Source organism: Neoarius graeffei, chromosome 18, assembly GCF_027579695.1.
Source record: "Neoarius graeffei isolate fNeoGra1 chromosome 18, fNeoGra1.pri, whole genome shotgun sequence".
NCBI lineage: Eukaryota > Metazoa > Chordata > Actinopteri > Siluriformes > Ariidae > Neoarius > Neoarius graeffei.
The window spans coordinates 62,599,573-62,617,025 of record NC_083586.1 but is presented as its reverse complement, the minus strand read 5'-3'; the positions used below and the strand labels follow the sequence as shown (position 1 = coordinate 62,617,025).

Below are 17,453 nucleotides of genomic sequence, written 5' to 3'. Positions count from 1 at the left end.
CCCTGCAGCCTCACTGCTGCCTAGGGTTGCCACCTGTGTCTGACAAAAATCCTGGACATTTCGACCATCCAATCGACCTTTTTGCTTGTAAGCAACGGCGCCCTTCGCACATCTAACCCAAGACAAAAATCGCCCTTCTATGCTGAAATTGTATTGCTCTAATTAGTAAAAATGACGCTTTTGCTAGTTATTTGTTTAGTTAATTGCTTTACATAATATAGCAGGTCTTCATTATTTTGGTTTATTTCCAACAGTTTTTGGTTGTGGACACCTGGGGGCAGTAGTGGGCACAGGTAAAAGGGGAATACATACTGTAATTAAATTCTGTTTGTTTGCTTATGTGGAATAAAAATAAATAATCTAATTTTTCATTGTATCTAAGAATACCTGAATGTAACAATGTAAGGTGTAGTGTCAAACAGCTTACCTGATTGCTTAGAGTGTGGTGTGTGCTTTGCTTGTGCTTGCCTGTGCCTCTGCTGCTCTTGGCTAAACAAATACATAGGAGGACATGTAACTGATATAACTGGGCACATACAGGAGTATGTACTACACTACACTATTTCATTTAATTCACCAAAACCTTACCTAATCTTCCATTTATATTTGGTGTTTTTCTTTGCTGCTGCTATGAGTCCTGGCTGATTTTCAATGAATGTCTTGAACTCAGTACAGGGCAACTGAAAGTTTAGCCTGACTTGAAGCTCAGCCTTCACCATTGCAACAGAGAGTCTATTTCTTTTATCAGTCCAAGCATCCTCCATTGCCCCTTTTCCACCAAAGCAGTTCCAGGGCTGGTTCGGGGCCAGTGCTTAGTTTGGAACCGGGTTTTCTGTTTCCACAGACAAAGAACTGGCTCTGGGGCCAGAAAAACCGGTTCCTCGCTAGCACCAACTCTGCTGGGCCAGAGGAAAGAACCGCTTACGTCAGCGGTGGGGTGGAGTTGTTAAGACCAACAACAATAAAAAAGACCGCGAAAGATCGCCATTTTTAGGCGATGAGAAGCAGCAGCTCTACAAACGCGAAGTCATCCATTATTATTATTATTGTTGTTGTTGTTGTTGCTGCTGCTTCTTCCGTGTTGTTTTTGCTTTGATATTCGCGCCAAGGTTTATGCAAACGTAGCGCCATAACTGACGTATACAGCGACGTAAGTGACGTATTCAGCGACGTAATGACGTGGCTCCGCTTAGCACGGCGAGCTTGGAAAAGCAAACTGGTTCTCAGCTGGCTCGCAAGTTGAAATACACATTTTGCCCATTATGTACAAAAAAACCGGGACATTCAGTGTCCCGGATTTTTTTTTTTTTTCCGGGACAGACCATGAAAATCCGGGACAATCAGGAAAAACCGGGACAGGTGGCAACACTACGCTGCCCCCCTCGCCAGTGCAAGTCACGCCACTCCTTTCCCTACTAGCAGTCCTAGCCGCTGGTTCTACCTGTCTATGTGGGCAGGGAATTATTTTACGTCCCACGTCTCCACACTCAAAACACTTTATGTTTCCCAAGCTCGCGTACACCATGTAAAACCCTTCCTCATGCTTCACACGGAAGGAAACATCCAGTGTCTGAGTTGGAGAGTCCAAAAACATAAACACCTGTCTCCGGAGAGACTGAACATGTTTTAATTTGTTTTCCTTACAGCGCAAACTCACTGTCCGGAAACCGCTTGCGACTTTCCCGAGGCGCTTTAGCTCTCGCTCCAGTGCCTCGTTCGGAATGAACGGGGGAACTCCGGACACGGTTACCCGGACGGAAGGGGCCACCAGTGGGGAAACTTGCACAAACTCATTATCGATGTAAATGTTGCTCTCTATGAGCTGATTAACGAGCTCCCGGGGCTTCATGAACACGACTACTGCCTTGTTCATGCGGGAGGCGCATATGATGTTTTCGTAGCCCACCTGCTCTCCGACGGCGAGCAGCACCTGTTCTACCGGTACCATGGGCTGCGGTACCATCCTAATCCCATGTTTCAGGGACAGGGACGGCATCCCAGAGGATGCCCTCCCCACCACAAACACACAAAACCAAACCACAAACACTACAAAACAATTAGCAGATACTACAAGAAAGAAAAGCAAAAAAAGTTAGAAAGAAAAATGAAAACTTTATTATTACATGGGATACATGGGAATTCCTTATTGGCACCTATCACTCAGAACCCTGATTTCCCTCCAGGTAACATCTCATCTGTCTTCACTACTTGGCGTGATAAGCGAATCATTCTCCTTGGCCAGTTGTTCAAGGACAATACACTTATGTCCTTTCAGGAATTGCAGGAGACATTTGATATTCCCAGGTCCAATTTCTTTGGCTACTTACAAATAAGACATTTTATTTTTTCTTTGTCATACTCTCCACCTCCGACCCCTCTCTCTCATACTCCAGAAACTTTCTTTCTTAACCGAAAAAAAATCAAACAGTTTATTTCAGGCTTTTATTCGCTACTCTTTTCATGTGGCACATATGAACTACACAATATTTCCAGAAAATGGGAGGGAGACCTAGGATCTGAATTTATTGAGGATGATTGGTTGGAGGCCATTAGTGTCATCAGGTCAACATCCACTTGTAATAGGCTAAGGGAAACTCAGTATAAAATATTGCATAGATTACACATCACTCCGGTCATATTACATAAAATGGATCGCTCAATTTCTCCTCTCTGCACTAAGTGCAACTCTGAAAGAGGGACCTATTTCCATTATTTTTGGGATTGTAAATTCATAGCAAGATTCTGGACTCTGGTGGCCAAAATAATTAGTGAAGTCATTGAGGTTGAAGTGAAAAAAGACCCAAGTGTCTTTCTGGTTGGGTTACCGTCTAAGGTGCTACAACTCCCAGCACTAAGATACATTTTACTTGAGAAGCTGCTCCTCTCTGCGCGAAAATGCATATTACTGAACTGGATTAAAGAGCGCCCGCCAACCATTACACAGTGGTATAAGGAGATTTTCTGTACACTGCCACATGAAAGATTGATGGCTCTGGCCAAGGGGAAAGAAGATATGTTTCACAAAATTTGGTCCCCCTTCATAAATTATCTTCCAGAAGATTTGAGTTCTCTTCTCCTGAGAGGGGAGCTGAGTGAGTTTTGGTCACAGACCAGGCCTAGATCTCCCTCATAATCCCAAATGACGCGAAATGTTTATTTTTATTTTAGTGATAACTTAGAGCTGTTATTTTCTTGCTGTGAACATATTGTGGGTTTTTTTTTTTTTTTTTTTGTAATTCTGTTATTGTTTTATTATTATTTGAATTTATTTTAAATTATGTATTGAATGACATGTCATTTTGTATTAGTATTGGTTATTCAGTTATGTTACTTGTATTTTCTGTTTGCACCCTGATAGCTGTCTTATGGGCGGGGTGGGTGGGTAGGGGTTGTTCTGTATGTTGTCTGTATATTTTGTGAAAAAACAATAAAAAGTATGTAAAAAAAAAAAAAAGAAAGAAAAATGTAAACTCTCAACCAACATCACCACACTGACCACCAGCAAACTCCCAGCATGCAGTGCAGAGAGAGAGAGAGAGAGAGAGAGAGAGAGAGCATTAAAATGGAGGAGAGAGAGAGCAGTAAAAGGGAGGGAGAGGAGAGACAGAGAGAACTAAAGGGGAGGAGAGAGAGCAGTAAAAGGGAGGGAGAGAGAGAGAACGAGCACTAAAGTGGAAGGGAGAAACAGCATTAAAATGGAGGAGAGAGTGAGTAGTAAAAGGGAGGGGGAGGGGGAGGGAGGGAGGGAGAGATAAGGGGGAGGGAGAGATAAGGGGGGAGAGATAACGGAGGGGGGGAGAGATAACGGAGGGGGAGAGAGAGATAAGGGGGAGAGAGATAAGGGGGGACAGAGAGATAAGGGGAGAGAGAGAGATGGGGAGAGAGATAAGGGGGGAGAGAGATGGGGGAGAGAGATGGGGGGAGAGAGAGATAAGGGGGAGAGAGAGATGATGGGGAGAGAGATAAGGGGGGAGAGAGAGATAAGGGGGGGAGAGAGAGATGGGGAGAGAGAGATAAGGGGGGAGAGAGAGAGATAAGGGGGGGAGAGAGAGATAAGGGGGGAGAGAGATAAGGGGGGAGAGAGATAAGGGGGAGAGAGAGAGATAAGGGGGGGAGAGAGAGATGGGGGAGAGAGATAAGGGGGGAGAGAGAGATAAGGGGGGAGAGAGATAAGGGGGGGAGAGAGATAAGGGGGGGAGAGAGAGATAAGGGGGGGAGAGAGAGATAAAGGGGGAGGAGAGAGGGAGAGAGAGAGAGCTGCAGAAAAGAGGAATTTAACCCCGAACTGCTGAACAAACACTAATGACATAAAGCTCAAGGCTCCATTAAAAATATGAACATGTATATTATATATTTAGACTAGATAGGGATGCCTCCGCCTGGTAGACTACATGCCTTATTTAGTTGTGATTTGGGGATGGACATTTGACCTCACAGTAATCTTGACCTGGTGAAATTACTTGTATCAGCCTTGGAGATATTGTGTTCACAAGGTTTTCGGACAGACATTTGACCTCACAGTGACCTTGACCTTAGACCTTTTGATCTGAAAATCTAATCAGTTCATGTTTGTCCCAAAGCGCACAAATGGTGAAAGTTTGGTGAAATGCCTTTCATTAGCCTTTGAGATATCCCGTTCACAAGATTTCGGGACGGATGCACGAACGGACAACCCGAAAACATAATGCCTCCTGCACCTTACAGTGGCGGAGGCATAAAAATAAACAGCGCACATTTTCAAATGACTCACCTGAAACCATGAGCAGAAACAGCAGAGAAAGGGGAGGAGTCAATCCGAGTGACGTCATCACTGCTGCCTGTATAAACATCACAGAGAGAAAATAATGTTCAGTTTTAATGTCATAAAAACGCCCTTAAATCTGTGGTGTGTTCATAATTACAGGGTTCCCACGGGTCATGGAATTTCTGGAATATCATGGAATTTTAAAAAGTCTATTCCAGTCATGGGCGGCACGGTGGTGTAGTGGTTAGCGCTGTCGCCTCACAGCTAGAAGGTCCTGGGTTCGAGCCCCGGGGCCGGCGAGGGCCTTTCTGTGCGGAGTTTGCATGTTCTCCCTGTGTCCGCGTGGGTTTCCTCCGGGTGCTCCGGTTTCCCCCACAGTCCAAAGACATGCAGGTTAGGTTAACTGGTGACTCTAAATTGACCGTAGGTGTGAATGTGAGTGTGAATGGTTGTCTGTGTCTATGTGTCAGCCCTGTGATGACCTGGCGACTTGTCCAGGGTGTACCCCGCCTTTCGCCCGTAGTCAGCTGGGATAGGCTCCAGCTTGCCTGTGACCCTGTAGAACAGGATAAAGCAGCTAGAGATAATGAGATGAGATGAGATTCCAGTCATGGAAAGTCAGGAGATTTTGTTTGGATCATGTTGAAATTTTCGCTGCCATTTTGGTAAAAGGGTAATATTTTCCCTGCAGCATTTCACTGGGTTTAAGCAGCGAAAACTAATTTCTGTCCTGAAAACATCTGTGAATTCGTAAATAAAGCTGAAACTGATGGGTTTAAAAAACTGTGGCTGGTTTTTGTCTGTTCAGCATAAAGGCAGCTGTTTTTCTGTTCATTATAGGTCATGGAAATCCAGCTGTTTAGTAACTGAAAGTCAGTGAAAGTCAGTGAACTTGACATTGATTGAGGATGGGTTCCCTTTTGAGTCTGGTTCCTCTCGAGGTTTCTTCCTCATGTCGTCTGAGGGAGTTTTTCCTTGCCACCGTCACCACAGGCTTGCTCATTGGGGATAGATTAGGGATAAAATTAGCTCATGTTTTAAGTCGTTAAAATTCTGTAAAGCCGCTTTGCGACAATGTTTATTGTTAAAAGCGCTATACAAATAAACTTGACTTGACTTGACTTGACATTGGACTTCGAGTGGGAACCCTGTAAATGTAAAGCAAAGTGCTGTGGGTTTAAGGCCAATTTATGCTGACAACCCAGTCCTCGCAGACGGCGTAGCAGACGGTGTCTGCGTAGCCCCCCCACCTTCGCAGACGCTTTGCACGCACCTCCCAAAAATTGTGACCACCGCAGAAGCCTCGCAGACAGCGTCGCAGACAAGAGGGCTCTGATTGGTCCACTCTACATTCGCTGTATACGCACTTCCACTTCCCTACTTTCCCGATTTGGTTTGTTTTCACTACCGCCATTTTTAAAAACATGAGCGAAGATGGAGCAGCACGAAGAGCGGTTGATCGAGGAAGTGAGGAAGTACGTACATCTATACGACTCCAGTTCTAGTCATTATAAGTAGCTGGAGGATAAACACTCCACTAACCACACCCACCAACTACTCCTAGCGATTTCGCGACTTCGCGCCCCCTTGCGTTGTGGCGGTGAATAACATCGCGCACGCCTATTACTCCCCGCTCAACGATAAATTACAACTGTCTGCGAAAAGCTATCTGCGAAAGCCTTGTCGCAAGAGCATGCAGAGGCCCTTACACCTGCAGGGACATTAAAGGTTCTGACTGCAAAGTTGAATTCTGGGTAAAATGTTCTATTTCTACTGCTGTTGGAGTTTCGAGATGTTTCGCTGCTGCACACACACACCGTGGATCCTGTGTGTAAATGTTTTGCCGAGATAAAAAGCGTCTCTCATTTTACGATTCCGGAGATTGCTGAAGCAAGTGAGCAACAAGATCATGTGACCACCGTGGGGCATGTCTGAGCTACTTTTAACTAAAACAAGTCGGCGAGGGCAAACATGGTGGACTCCGCCCTCCCGCCAGCGGAAAAGAAAAGAAAAATATGAAAGTAAATCAGAAAGAAAGTGCTCCAGAAAAGCAACGGAAACCAAAAGGTTGTCCACAAGAATTTTCGTGAAGGGACAGATCGACCGCTGGAATCAACTGAAGGATGGAACGGGAGCGAAATCTGACGAAGAATTTGCAGCACTTGTCTTGGATTGGTGAGTCTGAGTCTGGAGTTTTACACCTAATGTTTTGATCTTACAGAGAAAGAAACGAGAACACAAAAGCGGTAACAGAGAAAAGATATATTCGACTTTTGTTTCACAGATCTATTTGCGAATGTAAACCACAAATTACATCCCTGCGACTCAAAACTCTCCGAGATCGATGCGGAGTCACGATGTTTTCTGCGCGTCGCCATCTTGGTGTGACGCAGTTCCATAGTTATGCTAATTAGTTAAAGCCCCTCGCGTTCGGCTGTTTCCTGTTTCCGCAGGGCCGCACTGTTTATCTCAAGAGGGAGGAAAACGGTCCCAAAACGGAGAAGAGCGACCCTCAAGACATCAACATGGTCACATCTTGTCCGCATTATATTATTCTTGTGAGACAGAGGAGAATGCCATGAACAATTACATTTTTTTTAAATATCAGATGACTTTGCAGTCAGCACCTTTAACTCTCCATTCCAGACATCATGTGTTGTACAGTTCAGTGTGGGAGGAATAACATGGAGTAAATAAAATATTTGTAAATCCTCTCTTTAATATACGATGCACAATGGATACACTCATGTGAGACTCTCTTTTTTTAAAAGAATCATTTAAGTGAATCAAATGAATCGATTCCCAAATCCGTACGAATCAGATATTTTTTTCAGAATAATTCAGAGTAAAAAAATGTAAAAAAAAAAAAAAATAAAAGTTTAAAAAATCCTGATTCATCAACATTAATGTAAATTTTTGAATCATTTCCTTCCTTTACTGTACACAGTGTTTGGATGTGTCTCCCACTGAGTCATGAATCAACTGAATCAAAGCTCACAAAACTCAATTTACAGGAATCATTGAATCGAATCAGTAAAATGAGATAAAATAGCTGTTATTTGCAAAAGTAAAAGCAATACAATAATGAAACAACATGGGGGGCACAGGACACAAAAATACATTTCACATTGTGTGTGTGTGTGTGTGTGTGTGTGTGTGTGTGTGTGTGTGTGTGTGTGTGTGTGTGTGTAAGTCATTAATCTACTTTGAATGGGGAAAGTCTTGTGTTACTCTGAGAGTGTTTTGTTTTATAAATCATGAAAAATGCACAGTTTAATTTCAGTTCATAAGAGAATAAACAAGTAATACAATTATAAAATTTAAACTGAATAAATTACTACAAAACAAACAAAACCCTTTTCTGACCTCATTAAGAGATGTTCATCTCCTGCATCCAGAGAGAGAAAACCAGAAATAAGAGGAGCAGCTCTGAGGGTTTAAACTGTTCAACTTATCCAAGTTCAAATGTGCTGCTGTTTAAATTTCACACTGGTTTGCAGGTTTCTTCCTCTTTTGTGATTGAGTCAGTCCTTCCTCCCTCTACGTATTAAGAAACATCTAAAACACTGACACTTACAACTCTTCTTTCACTTTGGCCCAATGTTTATAATGTACATGTTATGTATTTAATAAATTGCATGGTTTATTTTCTTTTTTATTTATTCAGGAAACATGCGACTGATTTTACTCAACATTTTCACCACATGTTGTCATTTTATAAACAATATTGCTGTATTGTAGGAGACTATTCATTGTGTTGAAGCTCCGCTGTAGCTCAGTGCTGATTCAGAGTCAGTTTCCTGTCTGGTTTATCGAGAAGTTGGTCACAAACCTGACCTCAGACCAGCGCTCTTCTCACACTCACACAAGGCTCATGATGACCAAATATGATAAAGATGTTTAACTGTGGCAGTGAGACAAATGATGCCATTTAATGCTCATCCACACTGACCATTAAACAAAAGCACATGAAACTCGACATGATTATTTACTAATTCATGGGGAAGCCATGGCCTAGAGGTTAGAGAAGCAGCTTTGGGACCAAAAGGTCACTGGTTTGATTCCTTGGACCAGCAGGAATGGCTGAAGTGCCCTTGAACAAGGCACCTGACCTCAGGCTGCTCTGGGTATGTTGTATGTCACTCTGGATAAAAGTGTCTGCTAAATACCTGTAATGTAAGTCGAACATTTATGTTGCTTTGTTCACTGCTGATGATGTCATTTCCTGTCTCAAATAATTAGGAGGAAAGAGGAAGGCCAGAGTTTCTCTGAAATGTAACACTCTGCACTTCTTGTGGTTTAGCATTAATTTATCACAATGTTATTACAACCTGCAGGAGATATAAAGCTGCAGTGTCCAGCTAACAGACAGCTTTATATCGACACTAACTGGTAAACAGCACCATGTTATTAGCCCACCTGATTTGATAAAATGTCCTTAAGCAATTAAACATGTTTGATTTCCATAATTAGCAGGATTATAAACACTCCATGTGATGAACACGACAAGACAAACTAGAAAGTTCAACATTAAATGTAATTATAAACTGATAAAATGTACAACCTGCTAGTTTGTTGCATAGCAGATAGCTATTATCTCAGCATTTAAAACTTTTAATTTTATTTAAACTTTCAACTTTATAAACAAATGGATTGTCGGAACACAGTAATGTGATGCTGAAGAATGCTTTCTTTTTACTTTTCTTTGAAATAAGACAAAATATGATATTAATTGTGACTCATAACCAACATTTCAACTTCAGAATATGGCTGCATTTTCCCAGACAAACCCACAACCCAAACTCACCAGCTCATTTCCTTATAAAACTGCACACATTGTCTCATCTCATTTCATTATCTGTAGCCGCTTTATCCTTCTACAGGGTCGCAGGCAAGCTGGAGCCTCTCCCAGCTGACTACGGGCGAAAGGCGGGGTACACCCTGGACAAGTCGCCAGGTCATCACAGGGCTGACACATAGACACAGACAACCATTCACACTCACATTCACACCTACGGTCAATTTAGAGTCACCAGTTAACCTAACCTGCATGTCTTTGGTCTGTGGGGGAAACCGTAGCACCCGGAGAAAACCCACGCGGACACGGGGAGAACATGCAAACTCCACACAGAAAGGCCCTCGCCGGCCCTGGGGCTCGAACCCGGACCTTCTTGCTGTGAGGCGACAGCGCTAACCACTACACCACCGTGCCGCCCCTGCACACATTGTCCCTGAGATTATTTTTTTCCTAACGCAAAGGGTCATCACAATAAACACTAACTTTATTTCATTTATTAATGTTTACTGCTCTTTATAATATTTTTAATTCCATTATTTTGGCCTTTGGGAAAACATGCTTTCCTTTTGAAACCCTTCAATGATGGTGCAGTTATGTGATCCTGCCTCTAGATGGCACTATTTACTCCTTTTTAAAAGACAGATGTCCTGAATACTGGAAACGCAGTGAGCGTCCTGTTGACGTTTCTGAAAATACTCAAGAATTTCTAAACATGTAGAAGATTCCACCATTAAAGCAGTGTTTACTCTGTTATTTGTCATGTTATTCAGTAGTGAAGGTCTCAGCCTCAGCACTCAGTGTGGTTTATATGAAACAGACCCTGGAGACCTGAAACAGATCAGAATGTGATGAAGGTCCAGGATTGGAGGACATGGTGGGAATCCCAGCTCTTTCTGAGAGACACATTAATGAACTCAGCTCACCAATAAGAGCCACACAGCACCAAAAGCAGGACTACACATGGGGAACGGAAGCAAAAAAGACACGCAAGCCATTCAATCCTGTAAACCTCCTTGAACTTCAAATTAGTTTTAAATGTTCAGAGATTAATTTAATCTGAATTTGTGAACACTGAAGGAAACCCTGTTTGAATATAGATGCTTGATTGAATTGATTAAAGCTTTTAATTTAAATTTCTAATAATGTTGACTCGGTACAAGTAAGAATGTCACTAGTTTAACGTCATTTCTCAGTAGTGTGGTGGTAACGTTGCTGTTTTCTGAATCAAATCACTTTTCTGTAGCGCAGTAGTGTAAGCTACATGTTCCTGAGCATTTCTGAAGCTCAGGCACGGCAGATCTTTCCGCTGCGGTCTAAATAAAACTAAAGGCCGCAGTATGTTTAATTTAATTTTGTGTCCATGTGAACTTGTGTGTGTTGACTGCGCATGTCGAAGGCCAAGGCCGTGTGTAGCAACAGAAACATTTCTGTATGACGGTGACGCCACGTGAGGCAACGTAAACACAGTAAACCAAACAGAGATGCTCGCACGCACACACGCACAAACATAGTGACATATTGTTTATCTATCGAAAGCTGCATTTTAATATTATGTGGATCACCTTTTTATTTGTTCGTTGTTGTTGAGAAATTGGTTTTGGAGCAGTGAAAGTAATCATCACGGATTATTAGCTTAACTTACTACAGTTTTCTTGTGTTGTGAAGCTTCATTTAATGTAGAGTAACTGGTAGCTTCACTCATTACTCTTTCCAAGTAGCTTGCCCAACGCTGCTAGCTAGCTAGCTAGAGAAAGTGATATTTTCAAGTGCTGTACCAAAAAGCCCTAACGGCCCATGAGGAAGAACCTCAAGAAGAACCACTGTCAAATAAAATAGGGAAAATCTATAGATATGTCTTGAAAACGTTTCTTGTTCAGGTTTGAATTTTGTGTGCCCTCGATGCAACATTCATGTCCTATGTTAGTCACATACAGTACCTGTTTAAGTGATGAACTGTTATTTTTAGAGATGGTAATAGACGTTTTATACCCATGCTACAATGTTCTGGTCTGTGCCACGAAACTGTCAACCTCTGCAGCACCAGTGCTATGTGCAAAGAAAATTAACATACAGTCCTGCAATGAGCTCAGGTTCCATCTCAAATTTATTTACACCATTATTTTTATGATTATGCGTTCCTTGTGACAGCTCTCTGGACACTGTATTACCTCGAGGCATCACGGTGTATAACAACTCTGTTGCAAGCCTGCCTCCTGTTTCCTCATTTCCCTTGAACCGCAGGAGTGTTACACTGGTACCGAAACCTGGGATCTTGAGGAAGACGCACCATCATCACACTTTCCTAGATCATCTAGACCCTCGTCAGCATCCACTAAACCCAATATCAAGGCCTTGTCATGCTGTGCATGGAGCAAGAGCCGAACTTCCAGGTTCTTCTCCAGGCCCAGGCAGAGGATCAGCAGGTGCTCTAGAGCCTGGTCCAGCCAGCAGGTACCCGTATGACAGAAGCATTTCCAGAGGCTAGCAAGCCCCTATCCCACATCATGCACACAAAAATGAGTCCACAAAATGACCACGGAGCGTTCGTGGGGCTATTTTTGAGCGTGCCACGGGAGCATTCGCTTGGCCACCCTCAAAGTGGACGATCTGTGTATTGCCGCTTCTATCAGGGGAGGTGTAGTTTGCAGCCCAACAGCTCCCCATTACCAACCTGCTGGAGTACCTGGACCTCAAGGCTATCTTGCAACTGGTCAGCAACACCCTGGAAAAGCATCGTCAGCACTCCTGTGCACTGACACTCAGTGACCTCAGCTGCTCATTTGCCTTTGCACAACAGCTCTGTGATACCTGCAGACACCTGCTGACTGAAGAATGCAATGCTGATGAATTCATTGACTGAGTGGTGCTGGAGAAGACCGTCGGTTGGTTTCTGGAAGGAACAGTGGAGTGCCACTGTCTGCCATCGCTGGAGGAGGTGATCCTTGGCTATGGAATTTTTCACCAGGAGACAAAGTGCCCGTTTTACTAGTGTCAAGTTCTAAATTACTTGTGAAGTAGCAAGAATCCTTTGAGGTCACACAGAGCATCAGAGAAGTTAACTGTGAGGTCACGCAAACAGATAGAAACGATGCACTTCAAATATACCACCTCAGTCTCCTAAAACTGTGGAGAAAGGAGGTCCCTATAGCGCTGGTGATAGTGGTTCCCAAGATTGAGGACCTGGGGACTGGAAGTCCAAAAAGTGTGACCCAATTCACCCTGGTCCCTTGTGGAGACCACCTCTCACCGGCCCAGAGAGTGCAGGTTTCAGGAAGAAGTTTCTGATGTGTTTTTGCCTCGACCTGGTAGCACAAACCTCATGGAACACCACGATGAGACTCCTCCAGGGGTGTTTTAGGGCAGCAGGGTTACCCAAATGCATTAAATGCATCTCCGATGCCTTGCATTGGTTAGGTGGTGCTTACATTTATTTGACACTAGATTTAACCAAGGAGTATTGGCAGATTCCCTTGACTATAATATCCATCCATCCATCATCTGTAGCCGCTTTTCCTGTACAGGGACTCAGGCAAGTTGGAGCCTGTCCCAGCTAACTATGGGCGAGAGACAGGGTACATTGTGGACAAGTCACCAGGTCATTGCAGGGCTGATGCATACAAACAACCGTTCACACTCACGGCCAGTTTAGAGCCACCAATTAGTCTAACCTGCATGTCTTTGGACTGTGGGGGAAACCAGAGCACCCGGAGGAAACCAATCTGAACATACAAACTCCACACAGAAAGGCCCCCGTCACTGGGCTCGAACCCAGGACCTTCTTACTGTGAGGTGACAGTGCTAACCACTACACCACCGTGCCACCCTTGACTATAATATCCTCATAAAAATAGCCTTTTCTGCTCTGTTTGGGTTACACCAGTATGTCAACCTTCCATTTTGGTTGTTTGAAGCCCCAGTGACATTTCAGCGTCTAATAGACAGAATCCTCTACCCACACAGTGCATATGCTGCTGACTGTTTAGGAGCCATTCCACCGAATCGGTGCCATTTCCATCCCTAGAAAATTAAAGAATGCTTAACCTCCTAAGGCCCAAGCTGTTTTTTACATGCATTTTTTATTTCTCTTTGCTATTTGGGCTTATTAGAACCTGATTAGAATAAAAACTAAGCATCATCTTTTGATAAAATGTACTTTTAGAGAAAAAGTATGTCCACATATGTGGATTCTTGTTCCGAATTTCCATAAAGTGCTGTCCACGCATGTGACCACTAAGCCCTAGGAGGTTAAAGAATAAATGAAGCAAGAGTACAGTGTGTTACTTTAGCAATGTATACAGTATAAAGATATAAAACTAACGAAAATGGGAGGATACAGAACACATATAGAAAAAGAATTCATAGATGCAACGCCAAACAGATAAAAATCCCTGCACACTCTTGTTAATGCTTAGTTTTGAGGAATTAAGAATCACGTGCAGTTACATACAATATATTGCTCATAAACATAAAGCTTTCACTCTTCATCTATTTAAAAATTGAGTTCAATATTGATCCACAGCGCAAAAACAGAACTATTCCAGCATCTCTCTCTCTCTCTCTCTCTCTCTCTCTGGTGTTGTTGAGGTTGATGATCTCACTGTTGCTTTCTTGCAGCCTAGAAAAAGAAAATCATGATGAAGGGCTTGAGGTGGATATACTGAACAAACAATTAAACTGATTATTTACTTTCAAAATGGAAGAGCATTAATTGGTGAGAACTCTTGTATTGATTTGTTCATAAAACTGTCTTCTTGTCATAAAAACTTTAATGATTTATAGTTTTCCAAAGCCTGGTGTCATATCCCGAGATTGTAAGTGAAGTGGTGACCAAATGGAAACACTCACTGGTAGATTGTTGTAATCAGGAGAGATGGACTGAGAATCCCGAGCTGCGGGCGTGTCATCAGGAGGACTCGGGTGAACCGTCTGTGTGAGAGAAAGAGAAATAAATCATGTGTTCATCATTCAGAGTGATTATTTCCAGATCTGAATGTCTGAGTGAAGTGTCTCTCTGAAGACTTACTGCAAGTGTGTCGTACGTGTCATTGTAGGACCTGGTCTGAGGATCGAGAGCTGTGTACGTGCCCTCAGTCGGACTGGAGTGAATGTTCTGTGTGAAGATATAAAGAATGTTTTGGGTGTTTTTAGGAATTCCTCCAGATCTGAATGTCTGAGTGAAGATGATGTGCCTCAGATTGCATTCTATGACTTACAACCCCGATTCCAAAAAAGTTGGGACAAAGTACAAACTGTAAATAAAAACGGAATGCAATAATTTACAAATCTCAAAAACTGATATTGTATTCACAATAGAACATAGACAACATATCAAATGTCGAAAGTGAGACATTTTGAAATTTCATGCCAAATATTGGCTCATTTGAAATTTCATGACAGCAACACATCTCAAAAAAGTTGGGACAGGGGCAATAAGAGGCTGGAAAAGTTAAAGGTACAAAAAAGGAACAGCTGGAGGACCAAATTGCAACTCATTAGGTCAATTGGCAATAGGTCATTAACATGACTGGGTATAAAAAGAGCATGTTGGAGTGGCAGCAGCTCTCAGAAGTAAAGATGGGATGAGGATCACCAATCCCCCTAATTCTGCACCAACAAATAGTGGAGCAATATCAGAAAGGAGTTCGACAGTGTAAAATTGCAAAGAGTTTGAACATATAATCATCTACAGTGCATAATATCATCAAAAGATTCAGAGAATCTGGAAGAATCTCTGTGCATAAGGGTCAAACCATACTGGGTGCCCGTGATCTTCGGGCCCTTAGACGGCACTGCATCACATACAGGCATGCTTCTGGATTGGAAATCACAAAATGGGCTCAGGAATATTTCCAGAGAACATTATCTGTGAACACAATTCACCGTGCCATCCGCCGTTGCCAGCTAAAACTCTATAGTTCAAAGAAGAAGCCGTATCTAAACATGATCCAGAAGCGCAGACGTCTTCTCTGGGCCAAGGCTCATTTAAAATGGACTGTGGCAAAGTGGAAAACTGTTCTGTGGTCAGACGAATCAAAATTTGAAGTTCTTTATGGAAATCAGGGACGCTGTGTCATTCGGACTAAAGAGGAGAAGGACGACCCAAGTCGTTATCAGCACTCAGTTCAGAAGCCTGCATCTCTGATAGTATGGGGTTGCATTAGTGCGTGTGGCATGGGCAGCTTACACATCTGGAAAGACACCATCAATGCTGAAAGGTATATCCAGGTTCTAGAGCAACATATGCTCCCATCCAGACGACGTCTCTTTCAGGGAAGAACTTGCATTTTCCAACATGACAATGCCAAACCACATACTGCATCATGGCTGCGTAGAAGAAGGGTCCGGGTACTGAACTGGCCAGCCTGCAGTCCAGATCTTTCACCCATAGAAAACATTTCGCACATTATAAAACGGAAGATACGACAAAAAAGACCTAAGACAGTTGAACTAGAATCCTAAACATGGCCTTGTCCCATCTTTTTTGAGATGTGTTGTTGTCATGAAATTTAAAATCACCTAATTTTTCTCTTTAAATGATACATTTTCTCAGTTTAAACATTTGATATGTCATCTATGTTCTATTCTGAATAAAATAGGGAACTTTGAAACTTCCACATCATTGCATTCCGTTTTTATTTACAATTTGTACTTTGTCCCAACTTTTTTGGAATCAGGGTTGTAATACATCACAGGATTTACGACTATAGCTATGTTTCATGATGAAAAGTGCCTCGACCCTGGTGTTTTCCTCATATTCAGTATAAAGATGCACTGTGTCTCGTGTAGATTATCACTCTCTGTTGTACTGTTTTCCAGGTAAGCATGAGGGTTTTATGTTGCTGTCCTAAGTGGTTACAAAAAACAAAGGACTATCGAGGCAGTAAGTCACACTGCGTCCCTCTGTCCTGTTACAATTCACTTACCTGACTGGACGTGGCATCATCAGCTGAACCTCGTCTTCTCTTTCTCCTAAAAAGTCACAATAATCAGAGGGCTCATATTGCAGACATTTGAAGCAAGTTGATGAAAAATACATATGCTTACCACATGAATAAAACACCAATGATGACAAATAAACATCCAAATCCAACCGTGACTCCAAGAACTACATACAGAACGACACTTCTGCTCCCTGTGTGCAGACAAATATTAGTCAGCTATAACTCATTCATCTTTATCAATGCTACAAGTGCTATTTGTTATAATAACTGTAATACCATTTACAGTGAGAGGCACTGCAGCTGCTCTCTGATTCCCGTATTTATTCTGAGCCACACAGTAAAACCATCCACTGCTGTTGAAGCTCAACGTGAAGCTGTAACTCTGTCCAGATCCTACAGGTGAGCTTTCATTCACCTTATACCAGCTGTAGGTCTCCACAGGTGGGTTCGCATCACTGCTGCAGGTCAGAGTCACTGAACTGCCCTCCACCATCTCACCAGAGGGACTGATGGACACGGAGACACTCTTTGGAGGATCTAGAGATAGAAATACAAACTGCACAGTATGAAGAGGTTTTTCTTCTTTTTTTTAATAATCAGAAAATGAAAGCTGTCATTACTTCATGTTTTATTGCAGTAACACATTAATTTTCCTAACAAGTAACAGCAGTGAAATTACTGAAAAATGTAAAATAAATAAATAAATAAATAAATAAATAAATAAATAAAATCACAAACAGTAACTTTTAATTAATTATAACTTCTTTTGGTCATGTTAGAGTTAGAAAAAGTTACTGGGTAAACTAAAATAGTGTGTGTGCTCATATACATGTGTATGAATGTTGAATGTACGAGTGTGCTAGTGTACAAGTATGCTAATACACGCATGTTAATATTAAAAATATTCTCGCATGCAAGTATGTAAGCATGTTGATACACATGTACGCTAATATTCAAATATTTCAGCATG

General features: G+C 42.4%; 2 protein-coding genes across 2 annotated transcripts in view; both read right to left on the bottom strand.

Annotated features, from left to right (window-relative positions):
• Positions 1–8,196, bottom strand: part of LOC132866421 (B-cell receptor CD22-like) — a 43,197-nt gene extending 35,001 nt beyond the window's left edge. Inside the window, exons 1-2 of the mRNA XM_060899182.1 lie at positions 8,111–8,196; positions 4,751–4,817 (exon numbers count right to left, since the gene is read on the bottom strand). Of these exons, the coding sequence (XP_060755165.1) occupies positions 4,751–4,808 (58 nt within the window). The 5' untranslated portion in view covers positions 4,809–4,817; positions 8,111–8,196. The remainder of the gene's footprint in view (positions 1–4,750; positions 4,818–8,110) is intronic.
• A 5,677-nt stretch (positions 8,197–13,873) lies between these two features.
• Positions 13,874–17,453, bottom strand: part of LOC132865815 (B-cell receptor CD22-like) — a 78,813-nt gene continuing 75,233 nt past the window's right edge. The window contains exons 17-19 of the mRNA XM_060898316.1: positions 14,566–14,652; positions 14,388–14,468; positions 13,874–14,157 (exon numbers count right to left, since the gene is read on the bottom strand). Coding sequence (XP_060754299.1) covers positions 14,137–14,157; positions 14,388–14,468; positions 14,566–14,652 — 189 coding nt within the window. The 3' untranslated portion in view covers positions 13,874–14,136. The remainder of the gene's footprint in view (positions 14,158–14,387; positions 14,469–14,565; positions 14,653–17,453) is intronic.